Consider the following 18,151-nt stretch of genomic DNA (forward strand, 5'->3'; position numbering starts at 1 on the left):
GCCTCCCTTCCAAAAGCATCAGGACAGACCCCGAAGACTGAGACCTGATTCAGACACGTGTGCCCACAGGCGGACTTTGCTCTGAAATTCTCAAGACGCTGTTCACTCCCGTTCAGCTCCCGCGGTGCTGGGTGCTCTGCGAAGCAGCACAGTGACAGGGAGGGAGCAGAGCGGGCGACCTACTGGGTTCCCACAGGAATACCCAGCACACGCAGGCTGTTTAGCTTAAGCCAGCATTGCTTATATTTCACCCCTGAAAACTGCCTTCTTGCTTACTTTCACATTTGTGCTTGTTTATAAAGTAAGAGCCTGGCCCCAAGCCTCCAGAAGGAGAGCAAAATGACTCGGTTGGTATTTTGTGGTCCCACCGACCTCTTTGCTAATGAAACAATTCGCACTGCACACGCTACCAACTTGTTTGTAATTAAAAGCAAAATTAGAGTGTATTAATGATGGCTAGGCCTGAAGCCCAACTGATGTGGTGATTTCCAAAGCCCAACGCAGGAGTCTGCTGCTGCTGGTCTCTGGTGGGATGGTATGGATGACAAAGGGTCTTACCTTGGCCTTGCCTGTACTCTGCAGGATGTGCACCAGTGCAGAAGCCATCTCCTCTTTGTTCTTCACGCTCAGCGAGGGCTCCAGCACTGAGCACAGCACCATGTAATTGTTAGTGATGTACTCGGCAAACTCTTTGTACATCTCCATGGGAAGAATGCTCATACTCTGGTAGCGTGACTTGATGCGGATCATGGGCCCCGGGGACTTGCCCTTACCGGGGTTGGGGCTGACCACTGGGTACCATTTCTCTACAAACTGCCGGCCCGTGACAGAGCTGACGGAGATGTTCACTTGTCCAATGAAATTGGTCTTGTCCTTCTTTTTCTTCTTGTCAGTCTCTTTGTATAAGTGCACCGTAATGTTTTTGAGCGATGGGAGGTTATTAAATTCAAAGTGCTCCCCCCAAAATACATTATCAGTTTTCAATTTACAGGTAGTTCGTGCATAAAGAACGTCATCCAGGCATAATTCACACAAGTACTTTTTCTTAGCTGGCAGGTCCTTGGCTTCAATAATCCATAACTTTAACATATTCTCTACCCTTCTGCTGTTGTCCTGAAAAAAAGATGCAAAGAAAAAAAGGTCAATAAAAAAAAAGCACAAAGCCAAGCACAACAAAACTGGAGATATGAGTTCATTATTTTGGATGTGCTAAATGAGCAGAGGCTTAATTACATTTTATTTTAAGGAAATACTGGCTCTCAGGAATTTGCATAATAACACTACTTATGTTAATTTTCCAAATATCACCGTGCTCTCCATGTCTGTTGGTGCCAATTAATATAAGGAACAAGGAAGATAAAACCCCTCCAAATCATAAATGTACCATTTCCCATTCACTGCCAAGAGGGCCTCAGAAGAAACTGAAAGAACCTCACCGATCATTAATGGCTTTTGCAAAACAGAAGCTATGTTACAGGTGTCTCACAACCATCTCCTTTTTTAGTACAGCTGCTTTACAGCAGCACTGGAGTACATTTTCTTTACTGTAACAGAGCAACAACAAAGGGATCTGAACACACACCCAGGGATCACCTCGTCCATGGCTGGAATGCAACTACCTCTGGCAGGGAAAGAAGCATTTACAAAACCTCACGATATTTTAGGGCAGAAGTCCAGAGCACCCAACTAAAACATTGAGAGGAATTATGGGAGACAGAGTAGGTTCCACAGGAGAATCATTACAATTCAGAAATAGAAATTTGGCTTGGATATCTTCTAAACAATAATGGAGCAAAGGATACTGCGGGTCTTTAAGAGCTCCCCAGTGATGCTGACCTCATCCTGGAAGAACATCCAGGGGCATTTGTTGCAGGAGCAACTTGAAAGATAAAGCACTCGCAGCTGAACCGCTGCTAGGGATTCTGCAGTAACCTGTTTTGTTTGGAAACCCCTCACTGAAACAGCAACCACTGCTTACTCTGCTCAGCCTAGGAGTCTGGGCAGGAACATTTCTGCTGGAAGTCCACAATGGGATACTGTAGGTTCAGGAAGTACACACAGGAACTATACAAGAACACTGAATTCCTGACAGAAATATCAAGTCAGATACTGAGAGTTTATTGTCTATGAACTCAAGCAAAGATGGAAAGTTAGCCATCAGTTAATGGCATGTTTTGAGATGAAGGCACACTTCCAAATGAATTTCCACTGAACACTGCGTCTCAAAGCCATAGTGATGTGCCCAGCCCCAACTCACATTCCCAGGACTTTTCTCATGGTCAGTGTGACCACACAAACCTTACACAGCTCTTTCACATCATTACTACCAGGCTGCTGCACTCAGAAAGCACCGGAGTCACTGAACTCCACGTGCAGGAACACGCGGCTAGAGGCAGAAGTCCACCTCTCCCCTCCGCTGCTCCCGTTCTGATATTGAAGGAAATCTTTTACACTGACATTTGGCACTGTGCTGGGAACAATAAACTCCGACACAGAGGGCTCCTTTAGCAACCCACCAGGCCTGGACCTAACTTGTATGCACAGTTACGTGGCTCTGATGCCAGGAATGAATTCACAGGATCCCATCATTTGTGTCTTCTCTGATCAGCAGAAAAAGACTTGTTGATTGAGCTCATCAGTTGTGAAATCCTGCAGCTGATTAGTCCTGATCAATCTTTGTTAGCTAACTCTAGTGCAGAGAGGGAAAAGCAGCTGCAGACTTTATTTTAGGATATACTTAGTCTTAGCGGGCCGTAAAACCACATATTGGGTGTCCCTGTGTTCCAGGGAAGAGAAGGATTTGTTTCTGTAGATCCCGGAGGGGATGATTTTGCCACCTGAACTGACTGGAGAAAGGAAAGCTACATTCCACTATCACCTCAGAGAACTCGCTGCGATGGGCACCTGAGTTTCTCCACTGCTAAAGCAGACACGACGAGTACTACCAGAGTCAGAAGTGTGATATGTGAACTCTTTAGACTATTCAGTCTTGTAACTTTGCTGGCAGCTACCTGACATCTGTCCCAGAGCTTTTGGGAGGTGGAAAGTCCTACGTAAGTGGCAAGTATCATCAGTAACAGAGCAAGACTGAAGATTCTTCAGGTCTGATCAATTCTTAGAAACAGCTGAAGCAGCATGTGCTGAGAAAAGAGGGGAAGAAATAATTGGCACTTGCCTGTAAATATAATTGTGGAAGAAAGCAATATGGAAAAAGGCTGACCTATAGTTACACTTACTCACCAAAATGACAATACGTCTCCTGCTGCTACTATGCACTGGGCTATAAAATGTAATAACGAGGAACTGAACTATAACAGAGGCAATTCCTCAAAGCCACTACCTTGTTTGGGTGCACGGCACGCCGCAGGTTTTCCATCCATTTATCTCGCTCTGCTGCAGAACGACACGAGAAGCACTTACTTCCTGATGAAGTCGTCACCTACAGGGAAAGGAACAGGATTATGTCTTGACCAGCACACTGCAGACTGTGATTTGGGGGGAGAGGGGGAGTTAGGAAAGATGCCAGTGGATTTTTTTTTTTAAGTAAACAGCTTTACCCAAGCATGAAGCAACAGCCCCTAAGGCTAGTGGAAAAAACAGGGCAACTCTGTATGTCACAGAAATAATCACAGAAGCAAATTCCAATTACTTCTCCTCTTCTACACCAGAAAAACACTAGATAATGGGCCCCATGCACGTGACGCTTTAAACCACCAAGTTCCACAACTGAGAGAGAGCAAATCCTTAGATGAACTAAAGATAAATTGCAACCACTCGGCATTCCTCCAGATTCAGCCCAAAGCTTGCAACAGTAACAACCCATTCCTTGTTTTCAGCAGAACATCAGGCCCAGAAAAGCTGGCTTCGTACCTTCCCTCTTCGTGTCCTGTTGCTTCTGAAGACCATGCTGTGAAGAACTTGGGGCCAAGTATATACACCACAGTCCTGGAAGCAGTAGGAGCAGTAGCTCACAGCCCGGCCGGAGGCACTCCGGTCCTCACAGCACCTGCTCCCCACCTGGGGAGAACCAGGCTGGCGCTCCCGGACCTGGAGATGGCCAGTGAAGTGCTGCTGTACCCTCCTCTCACCTCTCACGCTCCAGTATCACTCCAAGGGATCTTTCTGCAGTATTTGTGTGACTTTCTCTGGCCATTGGGATTTCATAGCCAGGTTTTGAAGAAGAACACTCGCAGCAGTGACATTTCCAGTGGTGCGAATGCCCCTCATTCCTTATCACATCCCTGTGACCACATGGAAACTCAACCCCGTTGAGAGCCCACCAAAGCAGCCACTGCCCAGCAGCCCCAGGATAACAGGCACCAAACACTTCTTCCTATCCACCACACCAAGCTTCCTCGGCATCAATTACTGAGCCAAGGTCTTAAAGGCCAATAGTTCTCTGTGTCTTCTCATGTACACGTATCCCTCAAGCCGCTCTCTCCCCCAGGCCCTGCTGGTAAGCTGACAGACCATGACCGTGGTACCAGAACTCTGCACTGCACATAAAGCTCTCCGCCAGCTGCTCTGCGCTTCTTTGCATTTGCTGCATTTGGTGATGTCCAGTAATATTCTTTATGTACATCCCTGCTTGCAGGCCAAATGGACCTGGCTAGTACTTTAAATAACTCCCCTCTGAGCTTCATTTCCGCCAGTCTCAAGCTGCAAAATTATTTCTGAGAACTTTATCATCTCACAGTGTTCGTGTTTACACACTGCACACTGGGTTATCTGCTTCTGGGAGACGCAATCTCCTCTAATTTCATGTATCTCTCAGAAGCCTAACCTGTTCTTACAGCAGAGCTGGCTCTTGCTAAGATTTGTCATTAGCTAACCTCAATGAGGAGTTGAACACATCCCTTCCTTTGAACACAGACATCTTCTAACCAGGACAAAATAACAAGAGGCCTATCCTGTCTTCACACAGCAAATGCAAGAAATCTTCCAACCCTTGATATCCCAGAAGCTCTCTCCTTCAGGCAGATACTCTTCCCTGTCCTTACACACTTTCATCTTCTGTCCTGTAGAACTATATATTCTTCTGAGCACAAGTTATCTTCTATTTCCAAGAAAAGAAGACTCCATATTAGCAGGCACAGTAGTATGATCTTTTCAGCATCCTTTCACACTTCAGTGTATTTCCAGCTTCTTTGAAGTTTCCCATTACAAATCTGGCCTGCTGCAAATGCTCATGTGAACCTCCGTCCCTGAACCTTCACAAACGGAATTCTGGTTGCACAAGAGATGTATCACTTGCAAGACCGTGTCCACCGCGTGTGATCCCTACGCGTTGCTCTGCCAGAGGGTACGGCAGTTTTGCATCTTGATCCTTTTCTCAGTAAGAGTTCCTGCAACAGCATTCAAGCCGAGCATAGCCATACACCTGACTGCTAATGACACCTGAAGAGAAGCAATGCACGGCTGCATTACTGTTGACATGGTGCTGTACCATCTTAACACTGAATTACAAATACACAGATCCCAGAAGTACCACTTAGCAACAGTTTTTAAGAACAGAACTTACAGTGAAGTAACACGGCAGATGCACAGCAAACGAGCATTGCTCCAGACAGTTCCCTAGTTGCTTGATCAATGTGAATTTCTAAGGCTTCAAAGCCGTTCTTCAGACAAGAATCTAACAATTCAGAACTTGAGCCCTGTCTTATTTGGCCCATCTAATTCAGCTGCGAAAAGACTCAAAATCATCCATTTTCAAGTCCAAACCATCAAAGTCCAGACACTACTGGTATAGCCACACTGCCCTGCAGGCGTTATGGCCAGGTTTCTGTACCCCACACTGGGAAAACCCTCCCACTGACATTCTGACTAAGGTTCACAAAATGCAGTCCCCACTGATTGCTTAGAAATCCGTTACAAAGGTGGAATACGTCAAATACATCTTTCTGTAAACTACCCCATTAGTCCATTTCCTCAAAAGCCATTTCTCACCCAGCTTTTTGTTTTGCTCTTTTGTTTTGATGGGAATTTGGTGTACAATGCATTTGAAAACAATGTTCTCAGATCTAGAGAATTTGGTAGGAAACCTGGAAGTTCTTCCCTAAAAGAGAATTATGACTTCTTTGATTGTTGTTGAAAGATGCTCTCTTGAAGACAAGTTCTCCTTGGTGACACACATGGATCCCACAGCTGCCTAGAGGATTCACATCCAAATAAATAAACATGCGATTTAGCTGTCCTTCTACTGAATCTGTTAATTAAATGTCAGGTTTTTTACCAGCTATCTGTTAGGTTGAATATCTAATATATTTTCTTGCTACACTTAAGTCAACATATTATCATTGAGTTATCATGGTAAAATTTATGATTCAATTCCAAAACAATTACCGATTAACTAATCACTCAAAACCTAAAAAAACTGCAACTGCCATACTTAAGTGAGAGAAGGGGAAAATCCTCCTGTGTCAGACATAAAGCCCTCTTGATCTGATGGGAGTTGAAAGTCGTATCTACCATGTCTGACCAAAAATGTAATTTTATCCAGATCTGCAATAACATCCCAGCTTTGAGCTCTGACCTAAACATCATATGGCATTAATGATCTCCATGAGATATTAATTAACTTGATAAAGAGAATATTCTGGTCTCATCAAGATTTTGGATACACTAGAATACTATTAATGTACAGGACAAACTCAATTAATAAAACTCATTAATTTCTAAAATGTTACTTATTCACATGCATTATCCACAGTCTCGGATGGGTGATCTCTTAAGTCAGATAAAATCTTGTCATTTTAAGAATGTCTTAGGTACAGCACGGGTTCCTCAAAGTACACCTGAAGGAATCTCACCGGAGTAACAACAGAAGATGATAACTGAGTTACCGAAGCTGCTTCACTCAAAGTGTTCAAAAGATTTTACGAGGAAAAGTTAGGGTTCAAGCTGGTAAACGCCACCATAACCAAGTGCAGAAGGGCAAACCGGCGCTGCCTGGGCCAGCCCCGCAGACCTGCGACGGCTGCTCAGGGCGTCTGAAGGGCCATGCGAGCAACGGCGAACATGTGCACAGCTGGACTAAATTTAGCTCCGTTAAATTTAGCTCCGCTAAATTCTCCCTTGCTCAGGCAAGGCCACGATGAGGTGACACGGTGTCAGTTGTAGTGGAGCAAGTACAGTCCAGCAGTAGCTTTTTCTTTCTCCTGCTCCGCATCCCCCAGCTATGTCCTGCGACAGCCCAGACACGAGCTGTGCAACTGGACAAGACTTTGGTCTGCCAAGACAGTAACAGAGCCCTTCAGTCGTAACTCCCCTGCCTGGCCCAAGTCACCAGGACCCCACAAATAGCAGAGCCAGGAACAGGCTCTGGGAGTCTGGACTCCGAGTCTCCTTTACTAGACTAAGATGCCCACTGTATATTTAGCACCCGCAGCATGTGCAGTGGCATTAGATGATTATGCTGACTGGGAAGTCTTGTAAGGAGAAAGATGATGCTGAGTAACTTTTTTAAAAAAATCAAGGAAGAAAACAAGTAAATACTGACTGCCAAGTACTCGGCAAGTCAGAAAAAAGCAGGTTTCATAGAACTTAATAAGCAGAAAAAGCCAAATGCAGCATTTGAAAAAGCACTGCGTTACTGCTGACTCTCCTTACCCCCGGCAGAGCCCAGCTGAGGGGAAGCAGAGCTGAGCAGTCAGCTTTGGCACGTCTTAATGCAGGTCAGTCGAGCTAAAGGAGAGAAACAATTGCACTGTACCTTCATACAGCCAGCTCCCTCCAAACGAGCCACTTGGTTTTTTTCCACTGCAGATGGCTTTGGCACCTCTCGCTTTTGTCTCCATTTGGGTGCGCTGCCAGTTCTCTCTCTGAACCTGCCCTCTTCAGCACGACTCCATCTGCAGTCATGTCAAATCCTGCCGTCTTGTTCTCTGAGCCACAAGGCTGCTGCTGCAGCTCGGTGGAGGAGGACCTGTGGGACGCCGCACCTCACACTGCCTGTGCTGGGCAGCCTGGACCGCAATCAGCTTCTGGAGAAGCTGCTGCACGCTGTTGTTGGTGAGGGACCCCAAAGAGCATGCTGAGCCAGCCCGGCCAACCGAGCACCAACATCCCAAGTGAGAACAAACAGACACCAGCCAGCTGGTGATGGAAGCAGCTTCCAAGGCACTGTCCACTGCCCGACCACCCCACTGCAAGGAGAAGGCAGTTAAGAACAGTGTAAGGCAGGCACTGCCTAACAACAGCAAGGCTTCGCTTCTCAATTTGAGACAGCAAACTTGGCCAGTCCTGACAGATCTCCCTAGAGAACAGATCCACAATAGCCTCAAAGCGCAGGGACAAGGCACCATTACCAACCCGCAGCACCTTCGCAAACCACTGTGCCGCAAATGTCTTGGTTCCCCTTGTCCCCGTGACTCTGGCAGTAACTTCTCACTTGACATTTCTTAGTCAGGGCTCCTCTTCCAGGACATCAGCTGAGCTTCTCACTCTTCAGTGTTCCCATGCACAGCAGTGTCACGGCTCTTGGCCATCAGCTTCAGTTTTCCTTTCAGCCTCGTGTAGACTTCAACCAGAGCTTTCCCAGTTCCAGGCCACAGGAACCACTACAGGTTTTACTGCTCTTCGCTGAGCTTCCACTGCAAGGCGGCGGCAGTCTTTGCCAAGTCTTGCCTGTACTTTCAGATAAAGCAACGCTGAAGGACTCAGGATCACAGGCCATAGATGGGACTCTCAGGACACAGTAGTAACTGAAGGCAACATTCAAGCACCGAGGAGGAGAAGATGCTTGTGTGGTTTTGTCACTCGGCTTTCACTATTGCCTGACAATGGAGAACCATGTGATAAAGTTGTCTGTGCCAAAGCACGCAGGGGTCTGGAGGGGCCAGCAGCAGCCACCCAGCCCGTCCCAGCACACACCGCTCTTCCGCCCAGGCGCGAGGCATGGCCCAGGCTCGTCCCTCCAGCCCTGTGCTGCCCAAAGGCAATGCTAACCCTTTGCTTCGATCAGTTGCACCTAAGTGCACGGTGGATTGGGGTCACTGCCTGCTACCCACCAGGGATCCTGGGAGATCTGCAAACTCATCTCAGTGCTGAGCTCACTCCGAATTTGAAAGAGGATCTCTGGAGATACAAGACCAACGCATTAACACAACATGCCATTTAGCTCTCACCTCAGTCCTTCCTGGTGGAACTTGTTGATGAGTAACCATCAATTACAAATCAAAGTCCCTTTTGTTTTCTGGCATTCTCCCTTTCCTCTGCAGGATTTGCAGAACAGCAATTAACATGTTCTTTTTTTCTGTATGATTCTTCTTTATCCAACTCACTTAGAAGTAAAATTTTCTTCCTCCTTACAAGTGCATGACTTGTGTAATTTCCCTCTCAGTCAGCTTTCTACAAGTACTGTTCGTATCCCTTCCTCTGCTCTTGTGCGCTGAACAGAATTGGTAAACAACTCTTATATTATGGATGTCACATCTATTTTCCATCTAGCTCCATTTTATCTTTCTTCAGTGGAATGTAATAGAGGCCATATAATTTACAAAACTGCTCTCCTCCTGACCTGCTGCACTTGCTCCATTCTACAGAGAATGAACAGCACTGGAAAATTTATACCTCAGCCCACTTCAGACTTTATGTTTGGGGCTATTTTTTGTAAGACTGTTTTTGTGTTACCTGCTTATATGTTAAGAAATGGATCTTTTAACTCATTTCTTTCCAAGTGTGCTAATTTCAGTAAAGAAAAAAAATCTTCATCTCTCCGGTCTGACTCCTCTTGGACACTGCCACCTTCACCTAGCACTGCCCATTCAAGAAAAGCCTGCAGTCCTGTCACCCCACCACAGTACGATACAACCATGGATATATGGTCTACCTGCTCTTCTATGTCCAAGTACAAACAGGTTACCTTCTCTTCACAGAAACGCAAGTATCAACCATCTTATTGCTGTAAGAAAACCATTTCCCAGTTCTATATCCAGCCACTGCCGTAAGCAATAATACTTTGCCATCCATGATGCAGGACAAATGATTCCCAAGACATACTACATTGAATTATCCAACTACAGCCTGGTTTGTACGTGTCCTACCACCTCCTGCTAGTACAGGCCTAACCACATGCCATAACAGATGTTAAAAAAAATTGAAATACAGATTTTTCTATTTACCCAAACAAGTGAAGCTTCAGTTTTCTAGACAAAGTCCTCAACACTCCCACTGACAACAGTAGGCTATCTTTGTGACCACGTATAACGTCTTTGTGGCCACTGAGTAGGGATTAGCACTTTCCGATATCTGTATGAACATCAACTACAAATTTATGCTCTGCTAATACACAGCCTTAAGTAGTTCAGCACCTGTGCCAGCAGCAAGCTCTGCTGCGACAACGATTACAAGGCAAAGAGCTCACTGCTCTGATTTTGTGGGTATGATCCTCCTTGGAAAGACGGAAGTAATTTTCTGCTTATGAAATGGTCTCTGTGTAGCAATTCAGAGCAGACGTTTTATAACAGCAAAAGCCCAAGATGCAACTCCACACCTGGCTGCCCAGTCAGCCCCATTACATGGCAGGAACGGCCCCCGGGACGGACAGAAAGGCTCCTTACCTCAAAGCAATAGTCTTGTCCCAGGATGCTACTGTGGACTGGCTTGATGACCACTTCTTCCTCCATGCTGAGATCCAGAGCCTCAACAGCACTACTGGGACTGAGCAAAGACTCGTGGGAGCGCGATTCTTTCAGCCTCGGCATTAGATGGGATCTAGAGGAAAAATGTAACAGTATCAGTGGATGTTTTCCTTCCCAGAGAAATTATTTAGTCCATCTGTTAGCAACAACTGCAGAATATTCCTGGGAATTTTTTGCCATGAGATAACCGAGGGCCCAGAATAGCCGGGACTGCTAGACTGTCCCATTTATAATTTGGTGAGCAGGTTCTATTACAGGCTGTATGTTCAGTAAAAACGTTTTTTCTAAACTCTGCTGCAGTCAGGACTACATTATTAGAGGTCTGTGGAGTGCGGGGTCTCTGCACAGCTGAGTATGTCTTTAAATGGCCATCACACCTGCTGCATGAGACCTTCCAGGTGCGTTGGAAGTATGAGCAGATCAGGGAGGCTGGCTGGCCCCAGCATGAACTACTGTGCACATTAGTACCGCAGACCCGGTGCTGAGCTCCAGTGGTGCTGAGTTCCAGTGGTGCTGAGCTCCAGTGGTGCTGAGCTCCGACTGCCAGCACAGGACTGGGTTTGCATGTGCGTGGGAGATCCCATTAGCATCCTACTTTATTTCATGCTGTTTTGCAGCACCCAGTCCCTACTGATGGAAGAAAGTTGCCTGCAAACGGGGAGGAATTAATGACAGATCCTTCTAAAACCCCAGACCTGTGTTCGCTCAGTGCATACAGAGCGTGCCTGGGCAGCGGCTGGCACTGCCAGGGCAGACGCCATCCCTGTGCGTAGGTACCCTTCTCCCCACCAAAACACACACATCTGTATCGCGGATGCAGCCAGTGTGTGGATCCGCACCCTGTAACCAATAACCCGAGGGCTCGTGTGCTCTCTCCAATTGTTACACACATCCCCGGGACGGGGACAGTGTGGAAAATAAGGCCATGATAGCCCTATTGATTGATCTAAATGCTCTGGAGTCCCACCGGCAGCATTTAGCAGCAGGGAGCCCACAGACAGCAAGCAGCACACCATTTTCGAGACAGCCAATACAATCAATGGTGCTGTAACTCTTAAAGCAAAACCAGAGAGCTCAAGGGGAAAAAAAAAAAGACAGCTAGGTAATCCCAGGGAAAACAGAGCAAAACCATAAAGTGGCAAGGGAAAAAATAACTTGAGAGCAAAGGGAGCAGTTGCCTTCTCTATAGCCTGCACCATGTAAAATGTTCCTACGCCGGCCAGCTCACAAAAGCTCTGATTCCAGTAGCTCTGACCTTTAAAACCTCTGGCAAGCACTTTAGGGTCTTCCACAGAGACCACGTGTCCCCCTGTCTATAAGAGAGTACGACGCCTTTTTCAAAGGCACGGAAGGACAGAAATAAGGGGAGTTTGAGATAGTCTCAGCACGGTCTTTTCTGAGCAAAACAACAATGCTCCCAGTATACTCTCAGATTGCTTTGTCTGTGTGTGTTGAGTTCTGTCGTTCTCTAGAATAAAGCTGACCAAAACACAGAGAAATGCCAACAGTGCATGCAGAATTCATAGCTTCCAGTGAATCACACGTCAAGCTGAATCTAGAAAATAGCCAAAGGAGGCTCTAAGATAAACAGCAGCGGAAGATAAACAGGTGCTTCTCTAGATTTGCCATTAAGATTCATGCCATCGATGAACCCCCAGGTGATAACGGATCAGCCCACACCTGGATTCTCCAGCTGAGCATGCTAAATGAACAGCTCTGAAAGCTGCAGGCCACCCCTCCTCCCCAGCGGCACTGCCGGACAACCAGCCCGGAGACACGCCACCCAAAGGTGAAGGGACAGCACAGTCTCCAGACACTTCCCTGCATCTCCTGAGGCTGACAGCCAGGACCAGCTGTGGTGATACCTGTTAAGGCATCTGCAGAAAAACAGACGACGACACCACAGTCTTTTTCTTAGGGGACAACCACCAGCCCTCAAATGTTGAAAGCCCCGGGTTAGCACAGCCTTGTGCGGCATCAGAAGCTGTGGCTTTGAAGCAAAAGGCCCTCTATCCCATTAGCAATTCTCTAAACTGCCCACTCACCCCGTATCTCTATGGTGAATAAATTGATCTTTAGGAACTGACCATAGTCGTTTCCCAGTACTTTGTGGCAATTTTACACTGTTTTCACAGAAAAGGGTCCATATCCTTTTCCGCTGAATGATACTGTACATTAACTCTGATACAGGCAGACAGATCAAGTTACCTCTGGACGCTGAGCGCAGAACTAACATCCAGCAGCTCAAGAACTGACAATACAGGCTGCTCACCAAGGCCCAGTAAGCCCAGGAACAAGGCATTTATGGTAAATCTTATTTCCATATTTTACAGATGAAATTAGAAAAGTTAAGTAACCAAGCTGAGACTTGCATTCTTGTGTGGACAAATATAAATATTGATAATCTAAACCCACAACTCAGGAACTACATACTGTAACACGCACATGTACGTCACCGAGCTGGACTGGTTCATGCTGGCCTAAGAATTTTTGTTAAAATTAAAACAAAACAAGTCTATTTTTCATTTAAAACTACTGCAGCTGCAAGGCTGCGGGTGGGAGTGCAGATGTGCAATACGAAGAATTACCAAGGGGGAGTTTCTGAGGACATATTATGTTCTCACCAGATTCAGCAAATGCATATTTATATCCCTCCATACTCTGCTGTACGCCTCTGGGAATCCTAAAATTAACAGGACTTTTCTTAGGCAGGAGGTTATTTGTCAGGTTCTTGCCTCGGCAGGACCCGCTCCCAGGACGCCTTTTACTCCTGAACGGCCGATCAGATCCAAGCCAGGTCAGTAACAGAAACATTTTTCACCAGATGCTGCACTGTACGGAGGGAGCGCTGCAGGTCTCAAACCAGCCCTAAAAGGCCCAGCATCTGTCTGTGTAGCAAGAGCTAAGTGGGGAGATGTCATTAATTAGAGACTCTCGTTTGAAATCTCAGCGGAAGGGATGAGAGATCTCTCTGCCAGAGGCAGCCCTGGCAGAGCAGGATGAGCGCTGCCTGTGCAGAGCCTCCTCCCAGGGTGACTGGCCCCATCCCCTCCCCAGCACCCCAGGGCCAGCCCTGACACTACGGCGCTTAACCCGCGGCAACCCGGCATGGTCCGGGAGGCTTGCAAATGCCACAGAGTGCAAGAAGGGCTATATACCACCAGCCTTCAGAGGACACACGGTCCTTTCATTTTAATACCCTGTTCTAGAGGAGAGCATTTCTCATGTCCTTTGGTAAGTAACATGACATTTGCGGCAGAAGTCCATTTACTGGAAGATGTTTGCAAGTCCCTGTCGCAGCTCCCACAGACTTCCCTTTGTATTAACAGTAAGAAAAAGGTCCTGCTAAGGCCATAAGCTGCTTCCCTGACTCAAGAGGGTGAGGGCACTCTTCTTACCGAAAGGACCACACAGCCTTCCCCCTGTTTGGGCAGGGAAAACATAAACCCACCATGTGCGTGTTACAGTGAAGCCCTCAGAGTGATAATGTCTCTGTCTTGTACCGCATCAGGCCATAAAAGACCTGGAGGGCTTCATCCAAAGACAATTCACTGGGCAAGGGCTGGCAAGTGCTAAAAAAACCCCCAGCAAATCCCCTTGCTGATGAAGAAGTGCAGAAATATTAAGCACACAATGTGACAGCTGGACTCAGCCTGAAATGGGGCATAAGGTGCCGGTGCGGCTGTGCTGGTGTGCCCCAGCTGCTGGGGAGACTCGTCTCGGTTCCCTCCAGCTCTGCCCCGAGATTCACCACCCACAGCCAGGATTTCCTCCTGGGGAGGCAGGCACGTTTCTATCAGGAGACCCCAACAACCTGATGTCCCCAAAGGAGTGTAACGATACATCACTGCTCCTGGGGCAGAAGCAGTGATATAAGCAGGAGATGGACACTCCTCAGCTCTGCCTGCTTCCACCCAGCGTGGGCAGAGAGCAGCATCCATGGGGACAGAGATACCACAGTCCCTGTAAACTCGTGCTCTTCCTTGGCCATCCAACATCCTAACAGGCAAACTCACCTGGAACATCATTTGCTTACTGCGTATATACACTTCCAAGATGACAGAGGTACTTTGTTCAAATTCATCTCTCCACCATCGCTTTCCAAAATGCTGCCTGTGGGGCCATCTAATCTCTTGCTGTAATAACTCGCTGTGTATTCCAGGTCTTGTCCCGGCTTACATGAGCTGATCAAATTCAGTTCCTACGCCTTTGTTTTAATATGGTGGGAATAGCCAGCTGCCCAGAGAAATCTCACAGCAGGAAACCCTCTTCCAAACAGCACATTCAGTTCCTTTTGCCATGGGCCTTGTTTTAATCCCTTTCTACTTGCCTGAAGTTCAGTTGAAATGAAGGGGGGAAAACATCTCATAAAAGACCACATTAGTTCTAAAGAGAAATAACATTACTGTTACCGGCACTGACCTGGAGAGTCATACAGAGAAGCAGCCAGTCTCTGGTTATTAAAGAAAGAAGTTTACTGCCCAAGAGCAATGAGAGAGGATTGTTGTTCTAAATAATAGAAGTCATAAAACATTACCATGTGAAGGGATGCTATCCCCCTCTGCCTGCTTCCTCCACAGGCAGCCAGAATTAGGGACGTCAAGTATTACCAGGCTGTGACACCACACCTAACCTAACCAGGACCTTGTGGACTGCCACAAAGACTTTGTGGACAGAGAGAAACAAGCACAGAGGGACAATCCATTCTCTCCTCATCAAACTTCAGGACTGGATTTTGAGCCATGGAGGCAGCAACTGTCCGTCTGCAGCAGTGGCACCACGCACACAACAGCTCTGCAGAATGACTGGAAGGACTGCCCGGGAGTCCAGGCTCGATGTTCTTTCAAGAACAAAGATACTCTGCCGACGCTACAAGGAAGGAAAAAATGTAGGGCCTGTCTACACAGAATTATTGTGGAATAGGTCTTGTGTGTTAAACTCATACACTCTTATTCCAGAATTGCTTTCTTGTGAAGACAAGCCCTCAAAGGGGCAACCCCATTGGTTTTCATTTCAGAACCTCACCTGCCTGAAACCACCCAGACGCTGCTTCTGTGGTTTTATGATGAAAATTTTCCTGGTATTTTTGAGAGACAGAAACAAACAGGGAACCTGGCTGGGTAGCTGCAGAGGGATGGAGCAGACACAAAATGCAACACTGAAACATGGGGAAAAAAGTAAAGAGCCTTTCTTAAATCTCCCACTGTTCCACTCTGAGAGCACAAGCAGATTGGGGAATTTTGAAGGAAGTCCAGGCACTAAGCTGAAGATGTCCCATTAATACCAGCTGCAGAGTCGGCCTTTGCAACGTGAATGCCTCCCCACTGTCACAGGGGTCTGACCTCCTAAATTACAGTTTGACTCTGCGACACGTCTCCTGGTCAGGAAACATTCCCTGCATACAGCTTTTCGAGGGCTGACAGTTCTTTTCTCCGACCAACTGGAAAGAGGGTCTTTAGGGCAGTCCTTACCCTCTTACCAGCACACGTCCGCTGCAGGGGGTCCCACATGCACAAACGCAGCAGAACAGACCGTGAGATCCACGTGCAGCGTAGACAGAATTTAAATCTGTCTCCAGCCTGGGGATTAGGTTTTGTTATGACTGAGAACAAAGTGGACAACTCCACCAAATTGATTTGCAACATCAGATGGGAGAAGGATTTTAGCAGCCGCAGATGGGAGCAAATCACACGCCATCCTCTGTCAGCTTCACCAGGGGCAGCAAAATTGGGCGCCGGGGAGCTCTGTGTGCAGGCTGTCCCACCTGAGGCTCGAAGCCTTGCTGCTGCTGGTTACGAACTGGGACTACGCTCTCTGCAGAGCCCAAACTGGTCCGATGGCTGCGTTTCTTCCTGCAGCAGATGCAAACCAGGCTCTCCTACACAGCAGCTCCGCCGCAAGCCCTCTCCTTGCCTCATTAGCATTGCCTGTGTGACCCCCCTGCCTGGTGCTGACTTCCCGCTAACCTCCTGACCACTGCTGGGAATTCTCATCCATTCCTCCCCAATGTCTCATCCTGCTTCAGTTTAGCAAATAAATAGGAAAGTGATGTTATGGGAATAACCAAGAACAACAGCACAAGAGAACTTGCATGCTTCCAGAAGATGAGAGAATGTTTTTTCTTCCTGTAGGACAGGACGTGTGGATGAAGTCTCAGCATGCAGCATATCCTTCTCCATGTTCTGCTACCCTGAACTTTCTCCCACAGTTTTCTGAACGCCAGCTGCTGATCTCTGCCTTGGCAGTGCCGCGGTGGGCTGAAGCAGAGGTGGATGCTCTGCAGCCTTTGGGGCTCTCTGGGCGGCAGGGTGGCGGGAAGCATCACTCAGCACACTGGTGATGGGAAGCTGGTGTCACATGTTACCCTCACTGACACAACACCTTCGCTGAGCAACACAAAGGACATGTAATTAAACTTATTAATGCCCTTGTTTTTAGACTGTTCTCAGTTTTAACCGACAGCAGAATTAATTACATTCAAAAGGACTTCGTCAGCTCATACCAGATTCCAAATGTTGTTTTTGCCAGAGCAAACCTGAAGGATGATGTTAACCTGTGACATTCACCTGAGCGTGGGTATTTGTTTGCTTAACAACGTGCCACTGCAAAGTTTGTCAGTGACAACCCGCAGGTCCAGCACAGTATAACCAGCAAGGACGCCCACTGGATTTGTAACATGCAAGACGAGAGAAACTGCAAAAGCAAGCAAAATGCCTCAAGAGCAAGAAGCAAAAGGTGATGGGAAGTATTACCTGAGTTTCAATAATAAAAAATGTTGTAAAGAAGCTAAGGAAGTAACTTCTCCCTCTATCCCAAGAGCCGAATGGCACCACCATCTTGCTTTTAACAGAAATTGACCCTTCATATAAAAAAAATCACATTTTCTTATCACATCAGTCTAAACCAGCACACATTAATAGTGCTGTATCTGTGCACATCTGCTGCAAACAGCAGGCAGAGATCCACCACTCGTTGGGGTTCAAACCCTAGTACAGCCCTGAGAACTAGTCATTCCCACAGCACCAGCCTGGAGCGAGTAAGGATTGTAGAGCCCAGAAAACCACCTGGGGAACCTCCAAGGAGGCCCAGGCAAAACCAGGAGGTACGGCTGCTGTGAGGGCTGACTCGGAGCCCCCCGGCCCCCTGCCACCACCCGCGGGCAGGCACCACTGCAACACGGGGTGCTCCCCAGCTCTATCGGAGACTCACAAGTCTCCACGGGGGAGGAGAGTGGGGATAAAGGTTTTGATTTTTATCACTGAAATTTTGCTTAACATTAAGTCTAGAGGCAGAGCCTGGACAAGAAAGAAAAAGCAAGGCAGGATCTCTCCTCCTGGATTAACCACAAGGAAACTGAAGTCGCAAGCCCCATCTCCCACACTACGGCCCTGGTTCCTGAGCCCGGCCATGGGCGGCTGCCTGAGGCAGCGACGATGTTAATAAATAATGATGAAAACAAATTCTTAACACGCAGAATCATGGACGGAGCGCTGCTAAAAATAAACAACCCG

The 18,151-nt window shown here is 47.3% G+C and overlaps 1 protein-coding gene across 2 annotated transcripts in view; it reads right to left on the bottom strand.

The window, feature by feature from the left end:
• The window catches only part of DAB2IP (DAB2 interacting protein), a 142,857-nt gene that overhangs the window by 34,046 nt on the left and 90,660 nt on the right, over positions 1-18,151 (bottom strand). For both annotated transcript variants that reach the window (XM_019472428.1, XM_019472429.1), the window contains exons 3-5: positions 10,560-10,713; positions 3,341-3,439; positions 559-1,113 (exon numbers count right to left, since the gene is read on the bottom strand). In XM_019472428.1, coding sequence (XP_019327973.1) covers positions 559-1,113; positions 3,341-3,439; positions 10,560-10,713 — 808 coding nt within the window. The remainder of the gene's footprint in view (positions 1-558; positions 1,114-3,340; positions 3,440-10,559; positions 10,714-18,151) is intronic.

Source organism: Aptenodytes forsteri, unplaced genomic scaffold, assembly GCF_000699145.1.
Source record: "Aptenodytes forsteri isolate BGI_AS27 unplaced genomic scaffold, ASM69914v1 Scaffold68, whole genome shotgun sequence".
Classification (NCBI taxonomy): Eukaryota; Metazoa; Chordata; class Aves; order Sphenisciformes; family Spheniscidae; genus Aptenodytes; species Aptenodytes forsteri.